Source organism: Apaloderma vittatum, unplaced genomic scaffold (assembly GCF_000703405.1).
Source record: "Apaloderma vittatum isolate BGI_N311 unplaced genomic scaffold, ASM70340v1 scaffold8527, whole genome shotgun sequence".
Lineage (NCBI taxonomy): Eukaryota > Metazoa > Chordata > Aves > Trogoniformes > Trogonidae > Apaloderma > Apaloderma vittatum.
This window is the reverse complement of record NW_009725641.1, coordinates 40,312-57,182: the sequence shown is the minus strand read 5'-3', so window position 1 is coordinate 57,182 and position 16,871 is coordinate 40,312. Positions and strand designations below refer to the sequence as shown.

General features: G+C 39.2%; 1 protein-coding gene across 1 annotated transcript in view; it reads right to left on the bottom strand.

Moving 5' to 3' along the window:
• Positions 1-16,871, bottom strand: part of LOC104276595 (glypican-5-like) — a gene marked incomplete at its 3' end in the record, with an annotated part of 38,025 nt that overhangs the window by 882 nt on the left and 20,272 nt on the right. The window contains exon 3 of the mRNA XM_009872974.1: positions 3,310-3,443. Coding sequence (XP_009871276.1) covers positions 3,310-3,443 — 134 coding nt within the window. The remainder of the gene's footprint in view (positions 1-3,309; positions 3,444-16,871) is intronic.

Below are 16,871 nucleotides of genomic sequence, written 5' to 3'. Positions count from 1 at the left end.
CCTGCTGTGAAAAATTAAAATATTTATTCATTCTGGTTTAGAACATCATACTATACGGAGTTATCTATGACCTGCAGGCACAAAGAAAGGCACCAGCAAATGCTGTACTCATTGCTCTGTAAGCCAGCGAGCTTCACTTTATGTTAACTTCTTGCATGGTGTCTGGAGCTGTGAAAAAATGCCAGAAATAGTCCATACATTTCCCTATATTTAGTCAACGTAGGCCTAAAATGGCACAAGGAATTAAGTATTGTTGACTGCAAATTAAAACAGATAAAACATGAGTGATTATATGCAGTATGTCCTTTTAAAAGCCACATTGTCTGTCTTGTATTAGTAGGGCAAATATTTTATCCAAACCACAATGATTTTGATTTACTATGATTATTAAATGTGCTATGAGTGACCTACTAAGTCTAAAAATTTAGTTCCAAAAATCTCAGGTCATGTCAATTTTAACTGTGCATCATAAAATTGCCTATGAGCAATATATTTTAAATATGTAAATATGATTCATCCACAGTCTCTTAGCCATGAATAGTCATATCTTGTATTTCTCCATCCCCAAAATTGTATCCAGTGTGCACAGTATGTTTGCAATTTTCTTCCATTTCCATCTGAGTGGGATTCATTTTGATTTTGTCTATGTTTTGAGTTTACATTCTCGATGAAAAATACTGCTTAGAGAGTCCTCTCATAGTAGATAGTTGGAATTTCTTCTGCACAATCAATCCATGTATAACACATAAACTGAAATAAATATAGCTGCCATAATATCTTGTGACAAACTGCATTTGAACAGAAAGGTCACTCAGTTTATTAGTAAATACATCCTGAGGCAAAGCTAAAGTTAATACAGTAGTAATAACTGATTTCAGCCCCTGTTGACATCTGACCAAAGTAGTTAGAAGGGCAGATGGTATGAATGTCAATTTTCACATCATCATCTTCTAGACCAGATAGCATGTAATTATAGGCAGCTGAGCACAAATGTGCAATTACACTCAGTGGAAGCTGCAGATACTTCTTATCTGTTTATTTGGAAATGTTCTCTTTTTTTTTCTTTTTTTTTTTTTTTTAAGTTCTGGAGGAAAAAAGCCTTATATACTTGCAAGTTTACGAGTTACTGTGGAAGATTCTGTTCAGAATTTTTTAAAATTCATCTGACAATTTTTGGTGTCAAAAGCACACAGAAAATTCCTTTTCTTCTTGAACCACATAGTACTAGAATATACCACCTGAGATCTAATGGTAAAAATAATTTAGGCAAAATTCAGGTAGAGGTAGTCCATCACGTACTTTAAAATGTAAACTTTCTTTTGGAGATGCATTTGAAAAATATTAGGAAATCAGGGAACACATTTAATGGAATTTTTTTGTTCATTTGTTTTTCCTCAGATAACTGTCATCGATCAATGCTACATGGTTTTGGGAGGAGCCTATTCTTTTCTGTTAAAGCCCAGCAAAAGTTGCTGGGAGCAACTTGCTGCCAGAAGTACCTGGGAGGTGAATAAAGTGGAGTTAGAGAGCAGCACTTCCTTAAAAGCAGGCTACAAGCGTCTGCTGAAGTCGCTCTTTCATGAGATGAACCGTTCCAGTTACCATGGGAATATAAAGTGAAACATAAAGTGATCGTGACTAATAAAGAAGGAGGTGATGCAGGAGGCAGCAAATGAAAATGGCACCAGTTATGAATCTGTTAAACTGAAATCTGTGTCAGCACATCTCAAACTTTCTCCCGGCTTTTTGGGGTAGCACCTGTTGTGTGCCATGAAGCGTTTTCAGCATCTCAGGCAGGGGAAGCCACGGGAAAACAACATTCCTTTGTGCTGCCCACTGCACCTCTCATGCCCCTGAAGGTTCTTTTGGGCAGTCACACTGAGGCGAATCCAGACACCACTTACTTTGAAACAAGGAACAGCCCTGGATTAAGCGAGATTTTAGAATATGGTTCCCTTTTTGCAGAGTTCTAGCAATCAGAAAACAGCCAGAACTTGCTTAGGTACATAAAACATAGAAAATCTATAATGGGTATTGCCTGATGAACTTCTGTGCCAGCTAAAGCAAACTTCTGGTCTGCATCTCTTTCTATTTCCACAACGTTCTCTAAATCTTGTGTTTAGTTTTATGTTTGTTGTTTTAGTTTTTTAAATTTTTTTTCCATTATTTGGAACATGAAGCACCTTGCATTAACAAGAATATTCTGCCTTTAAAGCTCAAAGGCACTTTTCCTTCTCCAGACAACGGGAGTGAGCTATTATTCCCTGCGATTCTCTCACTTCAGTTTCTTTCTGCACCGCAAAGTAAAAAGGAAAAAGAGGACAAAGAAAACCTTTCTATGTTTTAGCAAACACTGTGATAGAAATGAAATTTCTGATTTAACTCTGTACTTTATTTGCACAATGGGGTGTTTATTACCAGCTGTAATCCTACCCTTAGTCCTTGCAGTGCTATTAATCCTTATGATCATTAAAGACTTGATTAATTTGTCTAAAGCCTTTGAGATGCCCCTGGCTATGCAGGATATCTGCAGAAGGCTGGAATACGTGATACAAATTACAGAACACCTCCACCCTTCTTGGCAGCAGATCAGTTGGGATACACAAGGGTATCCTCAAGTGGCACGGGATGCTTGTCGTGGTGTGGGCAGCTGAACTGAGTCCTCCTCTCCATAGACTATAATGGCAGCTCATAGGTAGTTGGGCACATTTGATCTTATAATGCTGAGATGGGTGTAAATCAAATCCCCAAGTGTTTGCAGCCACCTCAGTTCCCCATATATTGTGAAAAGAGCTAGAGGAAAAACATCAGCTGGGCTTGCTCAAATGAGGATTTCAAGATTCAGCCCCAAATGCTTAGCTGTCTCATCTTTTACAGTAGAAAGGGATACAAGAACAGTATTTTTTTTTCTGTCTAATTTGTACAAATAGTTTTCTGATAAAAGTCACAATCACTTTTTGACAGATTTAATAATGCCTGCTGATGTGCAAGTTAAATGTAATTTGAAAATTTACACATAAAGATAGAGCTAATGTTCATATTCTACCAATGTTATCCACTCTTTTAAACACTTTAAACCACAAAAACTACTCTGGTCATATGTCCATTATTTCAGAAAACAAAATCTAGTTATGAAATTACTCTTTTCAAAATGTATCAGAGCAGATTGTGTTGCTGAAATGCTTTGTTGTTTGCAGCCTTTATTTATTCTCTAGTAATGCATGCCGCTGCACTGAATATAATCTGTTCTGTTGTAAAATTAATGGCTTACTTTATACTTTCTTTCTGGCTGTAAAACTAATGTCTTACTTTCTTCTGCTGGCAAGTGTTTCTTCACTGCCTCTTGGGAACATCTTGAACCCTTGATTATCTTTGTTCTGATCAAAGAAGCAACCAGGAGACTGTGAAGGCTTCCTTACAGGAGGGCCGCATAGCTTGTTCACCTAAAAGGAAGAAAAAAGCCACAAGAAGAAAGAAAGAATACATGTAAACAAAAAAATTATTATGTATCTCTCAAGTTAGTTTGAGTCCATTTCAATAAGAAAGAAAGTTCTGTGAACATTAAGCTAAGAAATCTATCACTGATTATCATACTTCTCAACACTATAGCCATAATGAATGCATAGCCATTTTATAATGGGAAAAAAAAAAACAAACCAAAAATCACTCCTTTTGAACGAATACCAGGTGTATAAGCAAGTCATCACAGGCATTTCATTGATTTTGGCTTTTTTTCTTCCTGTAAGAAAAGTGTATTGTTATGTGGACAGGAACAGTAATCCAGAGAACATGGTGTGTTGGGAATAGTGGCGTATTTCCGTTTCCTGTGTAATATGCCCCAAACACATTTTTTTTATATGCATTGAACTTTTATGATTTTTTTCAGGGCTGATGAATTATTATGGCATGTTCAGCACAGTTACCCAGAGCATGTTGTGAACAGTTAACATGCTGGAATCTTGAATTACAACTCTGCAAGACGTAAATTTAATGATCCCTGATGTAGGTTTAATGATTCGGACCATAGATTATGAAAATATCATGGAATTTTATATGTCTGGATTTCTGATCTAGGTGTCAACAGATGCAAATTCACATGAACTCACATTTTCTTCTTTGCAAAATGTGATACTGAGCATTTTCTACAATAGTTTCTACAATCAATTCATGTTCATATATCTTACTATTGTTCCTAGTCACCAAATAAAATTAATTAGGGTCATACATATTTATTAAACAAGAGATACTTCATGCTGGAGATCACATCAGACAAAATATTAAACAGATTGAACAGCACATGTTTTGTATAAGCTAGCATGCATGCACTACTGAAAAACTAATGCTGTGATTTATGAAAACTTGGTTTCAACAGGTAGTCAAATTATAAAAGTTGAAAGAGGAGATCGCTGTTGGCTCTGAGACAGTGATGCAGTTTTTGAAGCAGAAATATATCCAAAACCCTGCCATAAGAAAGAGGAAAGGGTGCATATGTTATACAACAGGAATTATTGTTTCCTATTGCATTTTATATCCACAAATGTAAGAACAGAGAAAGCAAATAAATCTCATTTTTCAAGTTAGTCACACATGTTAAAGAGAAATGCACAGATCCTAGGGATCACCTTTCCAACTATGAAAAGCTGTAGTGTTAGTTAAGAAATAATTTTAAAATTTAAAATAAAACAAACATATCATGATAAGTTTCTTTGTTGTTACATATGGTGTAAGTGGTGATAACAAAACATTAATTGAATGTAATTGCTTAGGCCAGTCAAAAGAAGAAAGAATCAGCATTATTACTACAGACAAAGTGTTCATCTCATGAATTGAATATGAGGGTAAATAAATAGTCCCTTCAGCTGTAACTCACATGGCAAATTAAGCATACAAGTCATAGTTTGAATCCCCTTCAAATGAGGCGCATGAATTTACCTGTAAGATAGTTGTCTGCTGGACATATGACTAATGACTTTTAGGAGACTTAATGGGATACACTTGAAACATCACTTTAAGTATTCACCTTATGATTTCTTATCCAAAAGCATCTTGCTACATTTGTTCTTCCCTTCAAATTTAGTTTCAAACATACTTTTTTCACTATTTCCCCCCATTAGCTCTTCTTCAGAGCACATTACCCCATGCTCTGCATCAGCTTAACTGGACTCCCACTGCACACCCTGTCAGTGTCCTCACTCTTCCAAGGCTCCTTGTGAGAGTGTCTTCCTTCAGTGATGCATTTCACCAGCCTCTGCAGCAGTCTGTCCCATCAGCCACTTGTCACCAATATAATGAGATCTACCAGAGGCAAAAAATGCTTTTGTCCTTCACTTCACTTACTTTCTCTTATGCTCTCTGATGTGACATGGGAAGCATTAAGCTTATGATCAGCTTTTATGACAAAGAAACTGACGGTTTGGGTTGCCTCTTAGTTCAAGCTTGCCATACGCTCTCCAATATCTCTTTGTTTTATTCAGAATAAAAATAGTAAAATCATAGAATGCATTAGTTTGGAAGGGAACTTTAGAAGTCATCTAGTCCAATCCCCCCGCAGTGAGCAGGGACATCTTCAACTAGATCAGATTGCTCAGAGCCCCACCAAGACTGAGCTTGAATGTCTCTAGGGATGGGGCCTCCACCACCTCTCTGGGCAACCTGTTCTAGTGTTTTGCCACCTTCACTGTAAAAAATTTCTTCCTTATATCCGGTCTATATCTACCCTCTTTTAATTTAAAACCATTATCCTATGTGCTATTGCAACAGGCCTTGCTGAAAAGATTGCCTCCATCTTTCTTAAAAGGTTCCTTTAAGGACTAAGGGCTGCAATAAGGTCTCCCCAAAGCCTTCTCTTCTCCAGGCTGAACAACCTCAGTTTCCTCAGCCTCTCTTCATAGGAGAGAAGCCCCAGACCTTCGACTATTTTTGTGGCCTTCTAATCCTGCTCCAAGAGGTCCTTCTCATGTTAAGGGGTCCAAACAGTTTAACCCAAATAAAAGTTTAATAGATAGCAAAAGTCAGACCTAGATGTTTGGGAAGGAAGATCTGTCTCATGACACTGGCATGGGTTAGGTGTGTAAAGACCTTATTGCAACCTTTAAGTCCTTACAGGGACTTAGGTGCCTTCCATATCTGAAAGAGGCACCTTACCTGTCCAGGCACTCTCAGAGATTGACTGCAGGGTGGTAGCCTGTAAAGGAAGGAGAAACATAGTGGGCATAATTCACCAGATAATACAGACCCTAAGCAAATGAGACCCAGTCCTTCGGGTCAGGGGAAAAAAAGAAAGGAAAAAAAAAACCCAAAGGCTCCAGATACCGTAAACTGAAAAAAACCCATATGCATCCATCTCCACTAGGAAGGAGAATTCACAGCTAACCATACTTCTCGAATTTACAATAAAATCTCATTATACTTTATTCTGACTAAAATGAGCAAAGAAAGAAAATCAATAGTTTTTACAGTCATACTGGCTTGAAATATGGATGATGTTTTGTATGTGTTACACAGTTGCTTCAAAATACTGTCTAATGACCTTTCTATCTGTTTATTCTATTTATGTCTCAAGAAATACGCTGTGCAATACTGGGAAATCTGCATTCACTGATACATTTAAAATAAGCCTTAGTTTCAAATATTAGACCTTCCTTAAAAATTAATCTTGGCTAAACTTTATACATATATATAAATACAATAAAAATCCAGTCATTATCTGAAATTTCTTTTTAAAACTGGTTCTTTTTTTCAAAAGTCCTATTTGTAGAATTCTGAAAACAGCACTAGTTAAATGATAAAAAGTGTTTGTACAGCAGCACGTACACCTCTGCCATTCCCACTGAGAAGTGCATGACAGTAACAATACTGATGAGAACTCATTTCAATTAATGACAGCAACAGTTCTCATGGATGAAAGTTAGCTCACCAATCTTTAGCAAAGTCACTTATTTCTTCAGACATGGTGTCTGCAGGATCATAGAACCATTAAGGTTGGAAAGACCTCTAAAATCATCAAGACCATCAACTCAACACTACCATGACCACTAAACCATGTCCCAAAACCCCATATCCACATGTTTTTTGAACACCTTCAGGGATGGTGACTCCATGACTCCTCTGGGCAGCCTGTTCCAATGCTTGACGACTCTTTCAGTAAAGAAATTTCTTCCAATATCCAATCTAAACCTCTCCTCGAGCCCCTTTCCCTTCATCCTGAGAACAAGCTATGTTAGCCTGTACAATGTTGATACTATCATCTGTTCTTTCTCCTATGTCTGCTATTCAAACCCCTGGATCAACTGGCTCTGTGTGGTACTGGATTTTGGGTTTAGTAGATCACATTTGTGTCACTCATCCAGCCGAACCCAGTCTGTTTTTTTTTTTACCTGTTCACTAGTAACTGTCACTTTTGTGTCATATTTAAACGACTAACTGTATATGCATGCCAAAAGTACTTTTGCCTCCCTCACTGTCCCAGTCCTCACTGTCACCTGGTCTCTTCGGTAAACTTGTGCACATGTAAAGGTCACATAGTCTTATCTTGCCTGCAGTGCCTTTTCTCTCTGTGAGCCAAATAATTTGAAAGCAAACTGTCAGGATCTCATTTCCCAGTACAGGGTTGAACAGAGAAATACACTTCCCATAATTAAGTCTGGGTTTTGCTTTTTTTTTTTTTTATGTATTCTTTAGATCTCCAGGAATGAGCATATGACAACACCACTTAGTTATATTTCCCACATTTTCTGAAGGACTAAAACTATAACCATTAGCTACATTGCTGCTTAATGTAAATTTAACCTTCCAAGTCAAAATTCATTCAGTGCTACAGCTGCCAGTTTTGAGAGAGACTGGAATCGTAACTTTGAGAGAAGGGGAATGCTCTCACTACACTAATGATCTAACAAATGACCAACCTGCAGCACTATCTGATGAGAATGTATTCTTATTATCTTCCAGTTTCACAGAAAGGGTATTCCTCAGGAATGTTTTCACAAACTGAGCATTTTTCTTGGATTCAAACAATGTCCTAAAAGAATGTGTAACATGATTCTCGAAGGGGACTAAAAACACCCTGAGAAAAGAGACCCTGAAAAATCATCAAAAATATTATTCAGGAGAGAATTGCACATCTCACTGAATTTCAGGAAGATTTTAAGACTGCTATAAAATTTTAAAATAGACAAGCCTCATCAACTTAGTAGGGCTTTTTCTCCTCTTGGTTTGTTGTTTGTGGTTTTCTTCTTTTTTTTTCTTTTCGTCAAATGTTCTTAAATACTGCACAATATTTAAAGGCATAAAAGGAAAGCCAAAAAAATGATAAAATTCCTGATTTTCACAGTTCAGACAAACCTATTGTCATTATACTCAGCATGCTGTTATTACGCACAATTTGTATGCCACAGTATGATGACTGGGTTAATTAAAAGCTCTTGTAATAACCACACAGTTAAATTGCAATTAGTGCCACACATGTACTTTATGGCAGTTTGATTTTGCTTGTGCAATTCTGTAGGATGTCTACTTATGGTTACTTACAGATTGGAAAACCAGAGCGTCATAAAACTTTACATTTGCACAGGACTGGACAATGATGTGAGCATCATATCAGTAATAGTGGGATACTGTCCTTCAAGTTCACATGTTCAATAGGAGAGATCAATCACATTCTTAGGTTTAGGGGTTTTTTGCCCCATCCTGGAAATGGGTGTCTCTGATCTGTGCTTTTCTTCTGAGATGATTTTATATATGAAATGGCTGAAGCAAACTGAATGCACAATCCTGTGGTGCACTTTGAACTAGGTATGCCAAGTCTCGATGATGAGCTATACCATAATCTTTAAGTGTTTCCACTCTGCCAGAAATAAGTCTCAAGAATCCTGAGACTCTCTGCACTACTTTGGTTCATAGGCTGTTGTGAAATACGGAAAAGATAAGCATCCTCTAGTCTCGCAGTATCTGCAGTCTGTTTCTCTAGAGCTTACTGCTGTCCATAGAGTAACAAGGAAGAAAACACTTCTCTGCATACAAAACCTCTTGGGCTTAGAATCAGCTTTAGACAGGAACCAGAAGTCTGAAAATTGGCCCTTCTTTCATCTTTAACTCTTTGATGCTTGATTTGGTAAGTTTAGCAACCAGTGTAAGGTTCTGACATATACCTATCCAGGATTTCTTGTAAATGGTGTATGTGTTAAGTATCCATTAGATTGACACAGCCTCTCAGACCTCTCTCATGTCTCCCTGACACTCAAACACTTATGAGCAAGTACAGACAGGTGAAGCTTAGTATGAAAGATGAGGATAAACTTTTCAGCAGGGCCTGTTGCAATAGGACAAAGCTTTAAACTAAAAGTGGTTGAAACTAAAAGCGGATAGATTTACATTTACATGCATTAAATATAGGGAAGAATTTTTTTTACAATGCGAGTGGTGAAACACTGGAAGGTGTTGCCCAGAGAGATGGTAGAAGCCCCATCCCTGGAGATATTCAAGGTCAGGCTTGATGGGGCTGTGAGCAACCTCATCTAGTTAAAGATGTCCCTGGTCACTGCCATGGGCTTGAACGAGATGATCTTTAAAGGTTCCTTCCACCCACAATATTGTAGGATTCTATAACAACTCTAAAACAAAGCTGCAATGTGATGGCAGGGACAGACTCATTCAAAATACATTTGTTACAGAAAAAAAACTGGTTAATTTTATTTTGTTTTCTAGGAATACACAGGTGAATACTTTCTTCCAGAAACAGATTCTTGAATGAGTCACAAACATTTCCATCAACATATTACTAATCAAACTACGCAAAAAATTCATCCAGAAAAACAATGCATTTAGTCTTTCCTTCCTTTGTTCGGATTTAACTCTTGGAAGTGGGTGTGTAGTACTTTCATATAGATGTCTGTTGTGTCAGAGAGAGGAGAAAAAGTTGGCCAATACAGCACACACTTTTTTGCACCTTATTCTACCAACCGGTCTCTCTGCGAGCGGAGAGGATAGCTTCTCTGTCCCCAGGCAACGCAGGGTTTTGGCACCTTCTGATCATCTAAGCAGGTGAAAACAAAGATTTCTCAGAGAAAGATTAGCTTCTCCTTTTAACTTCTTACAATCTCCAGCTGAGCTCCTGCTGCAGGAGCCAGCACAGGTACACACTTGGCGTGTCTCCTCTCACTACACCGCAAGAGGGAGCACCAGCACCTCAGTATTTCCAAGCTCTTAAGCAGGCTCGTGTCGTTTACTGCTTTTAACAGTTGCTTATTCAGCATCTAACTTCTGTGGATAGATAGATAGATAGATAGATAGATAGATAGATAGATAGATAGATAGATAGATAGATAGATAGATAGATAGATAGATAGATAGATAGATAGATAGATAGAGTACTTGGATATGTGAGAGCGTGCACATGTACACGGAAGATTCAAACATTCCCTAGTCAGACAAAACACAAGTTCGTAAAACCAAGGAGAGCAAGCATTTTACAACACAGGAAAATCATGCAGAAATGGTGTGTTATTTTCTTTGTTTTCTTTGCAAATTTTGTGTTCTTTATCTGTCACCAGTTGTTTCTTTTTCTCCACTGTAGCCTCAGGACTCTTAGCAATACATCCTAGGTATCCAGAACTCTAAGCAAGCTCTGGAGTTACAGCGGCAACTTGTAATTTTATAAATGTCACATACAGGTTTAATCATTTTACAGAACTTGTAAGAGAAGTCCAAGACAAGCTGAAAGGGGCAAACATTATGAAAAACAGCCTAGAGAACTACAGAGTAAAGCTGATACTTAGTATAATGCTTGCACAAATTCTTAAACATTCAATTTATAATCACCTCTATGATGAATCTTAAATAGACTTTCCAAATAATGACAATTCCAAAGTAATTTTATTCAACATTCTAGTTAAAAGCTCAAGTGATAGGTGAAAAAGTACATTTAACATTTTTCAGATGAGATAGAGCTGGAAGTGGCTTCAAGCTCAAGAAATAACCCATAAAATTCAAGGTAACCTTGCTAAACGTAATAGTTTGCCCCACACGCAATGAGATGGCATTGAGCAAAGATAAACTGCAGATACACAAAATACAGACCTACGAGCAAGGCAGTGGAAGCCTCATCAGACAAAACCGAGAGGATTACATGTTGCAAAAAAACCTGAAAATTGTTTTCTGGAATATGTAAATAAAAGTACAATTTGGACATACTGAACTCTTTCAGTATTCCACTGTTTGGCACTGCCACAGCATCAGTGCCATTGTTGTATACCTTCTTTTGGAAATCTAAAGTCAAGGAGGACCAAGGAAGAGATAAAATGCTAGGTTTACAAGAGTGTTTTGGGGGGGGTTGTTTGTTTTTTAAATCAGTGATTTTTTTATAAGATCTTGGAAAAGGCTGCTGTCCAAGTCCTTGGATTCTGGGAGGCACAGTCCAAAACTTTGAGGTGGCTAAGACCTGTATCCTCCTCCTACCACTCTAACTACCAAAATCAGTGCTCCTACTCAAGGTCTTGAGAGTGTTCTCGTATTTTGTCAGTTTTTAATTGTCTCTGATTTCCTTCATAATTTTGCATGTTCTGAATGTAAAATAAAATCAGTCCATTAAATATGAGTTACTTAGTATACTTTTGTGTCTTCTGTGCTTTAATTGCTAAAAGCTTAAATGATTTTAATTCTGCTGCTTCTTTCATGAGGGACTTACACTCAGCAAGTCTGGCAGTAAAAATAGTTTCTGCTTCTGAATAGGGGTGGGAGGGAAGGAAATGATTTTTTTCTTTTAATGGCTTAATGTCAGGGGAAATCCTAATGTTCTCAGCCAAGTTACCCTGCAGCCAGAATACAGCACTGCCAGTTCAAACTCTTCAAAGGCAATTCAACAAAACTGCTTCTTGTGAGATGCTGCCAGCTCTCCCAATCCAAGTCTGGTTCAGTGGATGCCAAGGTGTTTCATTTATGCTCAGTGAAAACACTCTGTGGTTCTCCTCTGAAAACCAATTATATAAAACCGGCAGTGGCCCTTTCCAAAGATCAGCTGCCTGTGTGTAGTTAAGACTGATTTATCTATGCTCTCTAGTGGTTAAAATATACTTTATTGCTCCTTACTTCTGTGTGCCCTGCAAGTACAGCTCTGACATGGATGGCTAACATTATGCCTTCTTGCCTGATACAGGCAGAATTGTTCATTAAATCTAAGTCTAAGTCTATCCAGGGTCACCTGTGTAAACCAAAAGAAATTCAGTAGGAACATGACTGTCAATGAAAGCAAAAATGGGGCTCTATAGCCTTGATCAGGCATATTACTCAAACCAAAAACCATATTACAATTTTCAATACACAAAGAGTTTGTGGAAGCAGAACAAGTTGACTGAATCAGCATATCTGCATCATGTCTTTACACTTTGTGGCAGGCTGCAATTTGTTTTCCAAAATTCTGAAGAGAGCAGTTTTGCAAGTAAGATCTGAAACAAAAGTAGGTAAGTCAATAGAATCACACACATTTACAGTAACAGTCATAATGTCTTGTTTCATAATGTATTGTTGCATTCATAAGACACTTTCAACAACTCTGGATAATTGGCAGGTCTCCTTTTCATGATAGCAAAGGATGAAAAGCCATCCAAAAAAAAAAAAAGGAGGGGAAAAATCCCACTGTCTAGTTAGTCAGCATTTCAGAGAACCTAGGAGTTTCTCCCTCATTCTAAACTACATCTTACGAGATTAGTGGTTTTGCTTCCTATATCTGTATATTAAGTGTATCCCTGTCTCCTCACCCTCTTATTTGAATCCAGACAAATCATTTTTCTTTGAAGATCTTTTGTGATGTACAAGACTGTCACTTACTCATACATGTTCTTATAATTTCAGGGACCAAAAAAAGTCTGAAAACCTCATTTACTTCAAAATACCTGGATTTGCTCTGGCAGAGTGTTTCTCTACCAGTACAAAGTGCTGGTAGTGATTTAAGGGCCAACAGAGACACCAGAAAACTGCACAAGCACAGTAGCGCTCTTTGTGAACAGTTACTCTGTTTCACAATGACAAAGGAAGAGCAGAGAAAAAAAGAAAAGATATACAGCCTGCAAAAAGGATTCTCACATGATTTCTTCCTTTACATTTTTTCATACCTCCTGCTTGGCTCTGGGGAAGAAGAAAAAAGCCTCCTTTCTTCTCTTTCTGCAAATACGAAGGACTGGACTGCATCACTTTTAGCCTCTTGGAGCATCATCCTTAACTTCAGTTCACCTCATTCAGATAAGCCTGCCATGGTGCCAAAGCAGAGCTAGAGGCCTAGTGTGCCAGATAAAACTAGAACATGATGTCAGCCCAGACTGCCTACTCCACATTTTTCAGACCTCTCAGTCCCTATGCAGTCAATGGAAAGAGAAAAGCGTTTTGCCCAAATTTTGCCTAACCTTCCGTTAAAAAAGAAGAAAGGGGAGGTATACTAAAGATTCCATGCTTTCCTGACAAAACAGATCTCAATCTTAAGAAGGAAGTGCAGCAAACTGAAAGGTTTGGCAAAAGAGTCAAGTAATTTCAAATTGTGAAGTGGATTTGCTCTAAACACATTAAACAGGAATGCATAATGCATTTGTACATTATTTACTTGGCAGTCTGTATTGAACATACCTTGTGCAAACCTGCACTACTCAGCACTGCTTGCCAAAGCCGTATGTGTGTGTTAATATGGGCGGTGGGCTGACCCTGGCTGGCTGCCAAGTGCCCACCCAACAGGAGATCCCCTCCTCAACAGAACAGGGGAAGAATATAAAATGAGCAAGCTCATGGCTCAAGATAAAGACAAGGAGATCAACCACTAATTAATGCCATGGGCAAACCAGTCTCAGCTTGAGGAAGATGAATTTAATTTCTTGCCAACTGAAAACAGAGTAGATGTTGAGAAACAAAACTAAGAACAGCTTCCCCTTAGCCTTCCCCTGTCCCCTTTCGCTTCATTCATAGAATCATAGAATGTCAGGGGTTGGAAGGGACCTCAGAAGATCATCCAGTCCAGCCCCCCTGCCAGAGCAGGATCACCTACAGTAGGTCACACAGGAACGCATCCAGGTGGGTTTTGAATGTCTCCAGAGAAGGAGACTCCACAACCTCTCTGGGCAGCCTGTGCCAGTGCTCTGTTATCCTCAACAGTAAAGAAGTATTTCCTTATGTTTACATTGAACCTCCTGTTTTCCAGTTTGTGACCATTGCCACTTGTCCTGTCACTGGATAGTACTGAGGAGAGTCTGGCTCCATCTTCCTGAGACCTGTTCTTTAGATATTTATAAGCATTGATATTCACAAGCATCTTTTGCCTCTGTTCAGCTCCTTAAGTGCTGCAAGGGGATGGAGAATGGGGTGGTGGTCAGTCCATAGCACTCTCTGTTGCTCCTTCCTCCTCACACTTTTCCACTGCTCCAGCGTGGGTTTCTCCACAGGCTGCACTGTGAAGATCTGCTCCACCATGGGCTACTGCATGGTCTGAACAGGCACAAACTTCTTCATCATGGGCTTTTCCATGGGCTGCAGCAGGAGGACATCTGCTCTGGTACCTGAAGCACCTCCTACTCCTCCACCTTCTCTGGCCTTGGTGTCTGCAGGGCTGTTTCTCTCTCTCTTTTTCTCCCCACTCCTCACTGCCATGTATCACTTCTGTGCTGTCTAAAATAAGTTTTCCAAGTGGTGCTACCATTTTGCCCGAGGGTCCCAGCCATGCCCTGTGGGAGTCAGTTGGAGCCAGCTGCAACGTCTGGTATGGGGCAGCCCTGGCCACTCCTCACAGAGGCCACCCCTGCAATCCCCGTTGCCAGCACCTGGGCACAGAAACCTGGGACAAGAAGTAATTTCACTGAAGGAGTTGAAGCTGGACAATTTGGTAAATTAATAAAAAAAACCACTTTCCAGAAAAGTGTGAGACATGAACTTGATATGGCTTTTGAGATTCTTCTCACCAAGGGTGAGAAATAAGTCCTTTCTCATTTCCACAAATGAAAGGAAAATTGGCCAACAGAAGAGAGGAACTGGAAACGATGCCCAGGGAGGTGGTGGAGTCACCAACCCTGGAGGTGTTTAAAAAAAAGTAGATCTAGCACTTGAGGCTATGGTGTAGTGGTTAGGTATGCTAGCATGAAGGTTGGACTAGATGATCTTCAGAGGTCCCTTCCAACCCCTAACATTCTGTGATTCTGTGATTCTGTGACACAGGTTTCAAAAGCTGTGCTGCCACATACTGCAATGGTGAGAAGCTCAGTAATGTAGCAAAATACTTTGTCAGACATGGTTAGCATGGTTTTACGATTTTGCTATTATATTTAAGAAGTTCTTGACAGAAATGAGTGCTTCCAGTGTCTGCCACACAACTGTCAATGCATCAAAAACCTTAAAATAGAGACACAAAAAGAATATTAATAAATGTATGTCTGGCAATGTGTATAAATTTTGTTTTTTTCTTTCCAATTTGCATTTGAGAACTAATGTCCTGATAAATGAAAGGAGCAGATCATATACTAACACATTTTTTTCAAAATCTGTATGTAACTATGGATGTATTATTGCCTTTCCTAATACTCTATATGGTTTGAAGTCCTCTTTCTACACATTAGAAGCAAGTAGACCAATTGCACTGGAAAAATGTACTGATTTTGAGCAGAACTCTGTGGCACAGATGCTCTGGGATGTGATTACCACTATTTTTAAGTTAAATGTTGTAGCACAAATTTTGCTGTATTGGCAAAACAATGATTTTAGCTACAAGATATGTAAAACAGAATAGGTATTTATAGTGCTAGTATATAATGTGTGGTCTAGGGGACAAGACTACAGAAACAAAGGTAACACTTCAGACCTCAGGAAGTACAAGCCACTAAAATATATACCAAGGATGGCTCAAACTGGAACAGAGAGGAAGAGTTGTCAAACTAATAGGTAGGAAGAAATCCTACTCTTCCTTTCATTAGTTACAAATAAGGCACAAACACTATTTTGATTCTTGGGTTTTTTTTCAAAGATCTCCATTCTCTTTTCTGATGAACAAAGCCCAGTTTAACCTTAGAAGAAAACCTTCTGACAGCAGCAAGGATCTTTGAAACAACGGGGATCTGAATTAGATGTAGGTCATGGCTGCAGTACTCTTACTCCACGCTACACTAAAAAAAACAACCAACCAACCAAACAAAAAGGACCGGCACACAAAAATATGCCATACTTTATTCTACAAGCATCACAATTTTTCACAGCTACAGTTGCATGCATATCTGTGAATGGCAAGAAATGGAAGGTGATGGTGTTCAACCGTGTGTTAGGTTAGATATCAAACCTCCCTTTAGAACACAACTATATTAGATGTGGTAAGTTTGTGTCTGGCAGGGTGATTCGGTAGCAGGGAGTACTATGGGGGTGGCTTCTTGAACAACTTCCAGAGCCTTCCCCAGCTCAGGTAAAAACTGGACCCACCTCTGGCCAAGGCCAGGCCAAGCAGCACCTCTGTGATCAATAGCCCTGCTGGGGCAGCCTCTTTTTCTTCTTGTCCTGCCTTTTGTGTTGGGGAGTTCTTTGTTTTGGAGAGGAGGGGAGGTGAGAAGAGCAACTATATTGTCACCAAGGTTGGTGAGGAAGGGAGTCAGGGAAGAGGGGCACCAGAGCAGAGCTTTTCCCTGAGGCCCGGGGTGAGATGGCAGGATGAGACTCTGCTGACCGAGGAGATCAATGGTGGTGAAACGTGCAGGATGCAGCCCATGGAGGAGCCCATGCCAGAGCAGAGGGCAATGCTGGGGCAGAGGACAATGCAGGAGCAGAGGAGCACTCTGGATCAGAGGATGTGCCCGAAGTGTGCCATGACTCTGAGGAAAGCCTGTGCTGGAGCAGGTCCACTGCAGCCCACAGGAGGGACCCACACT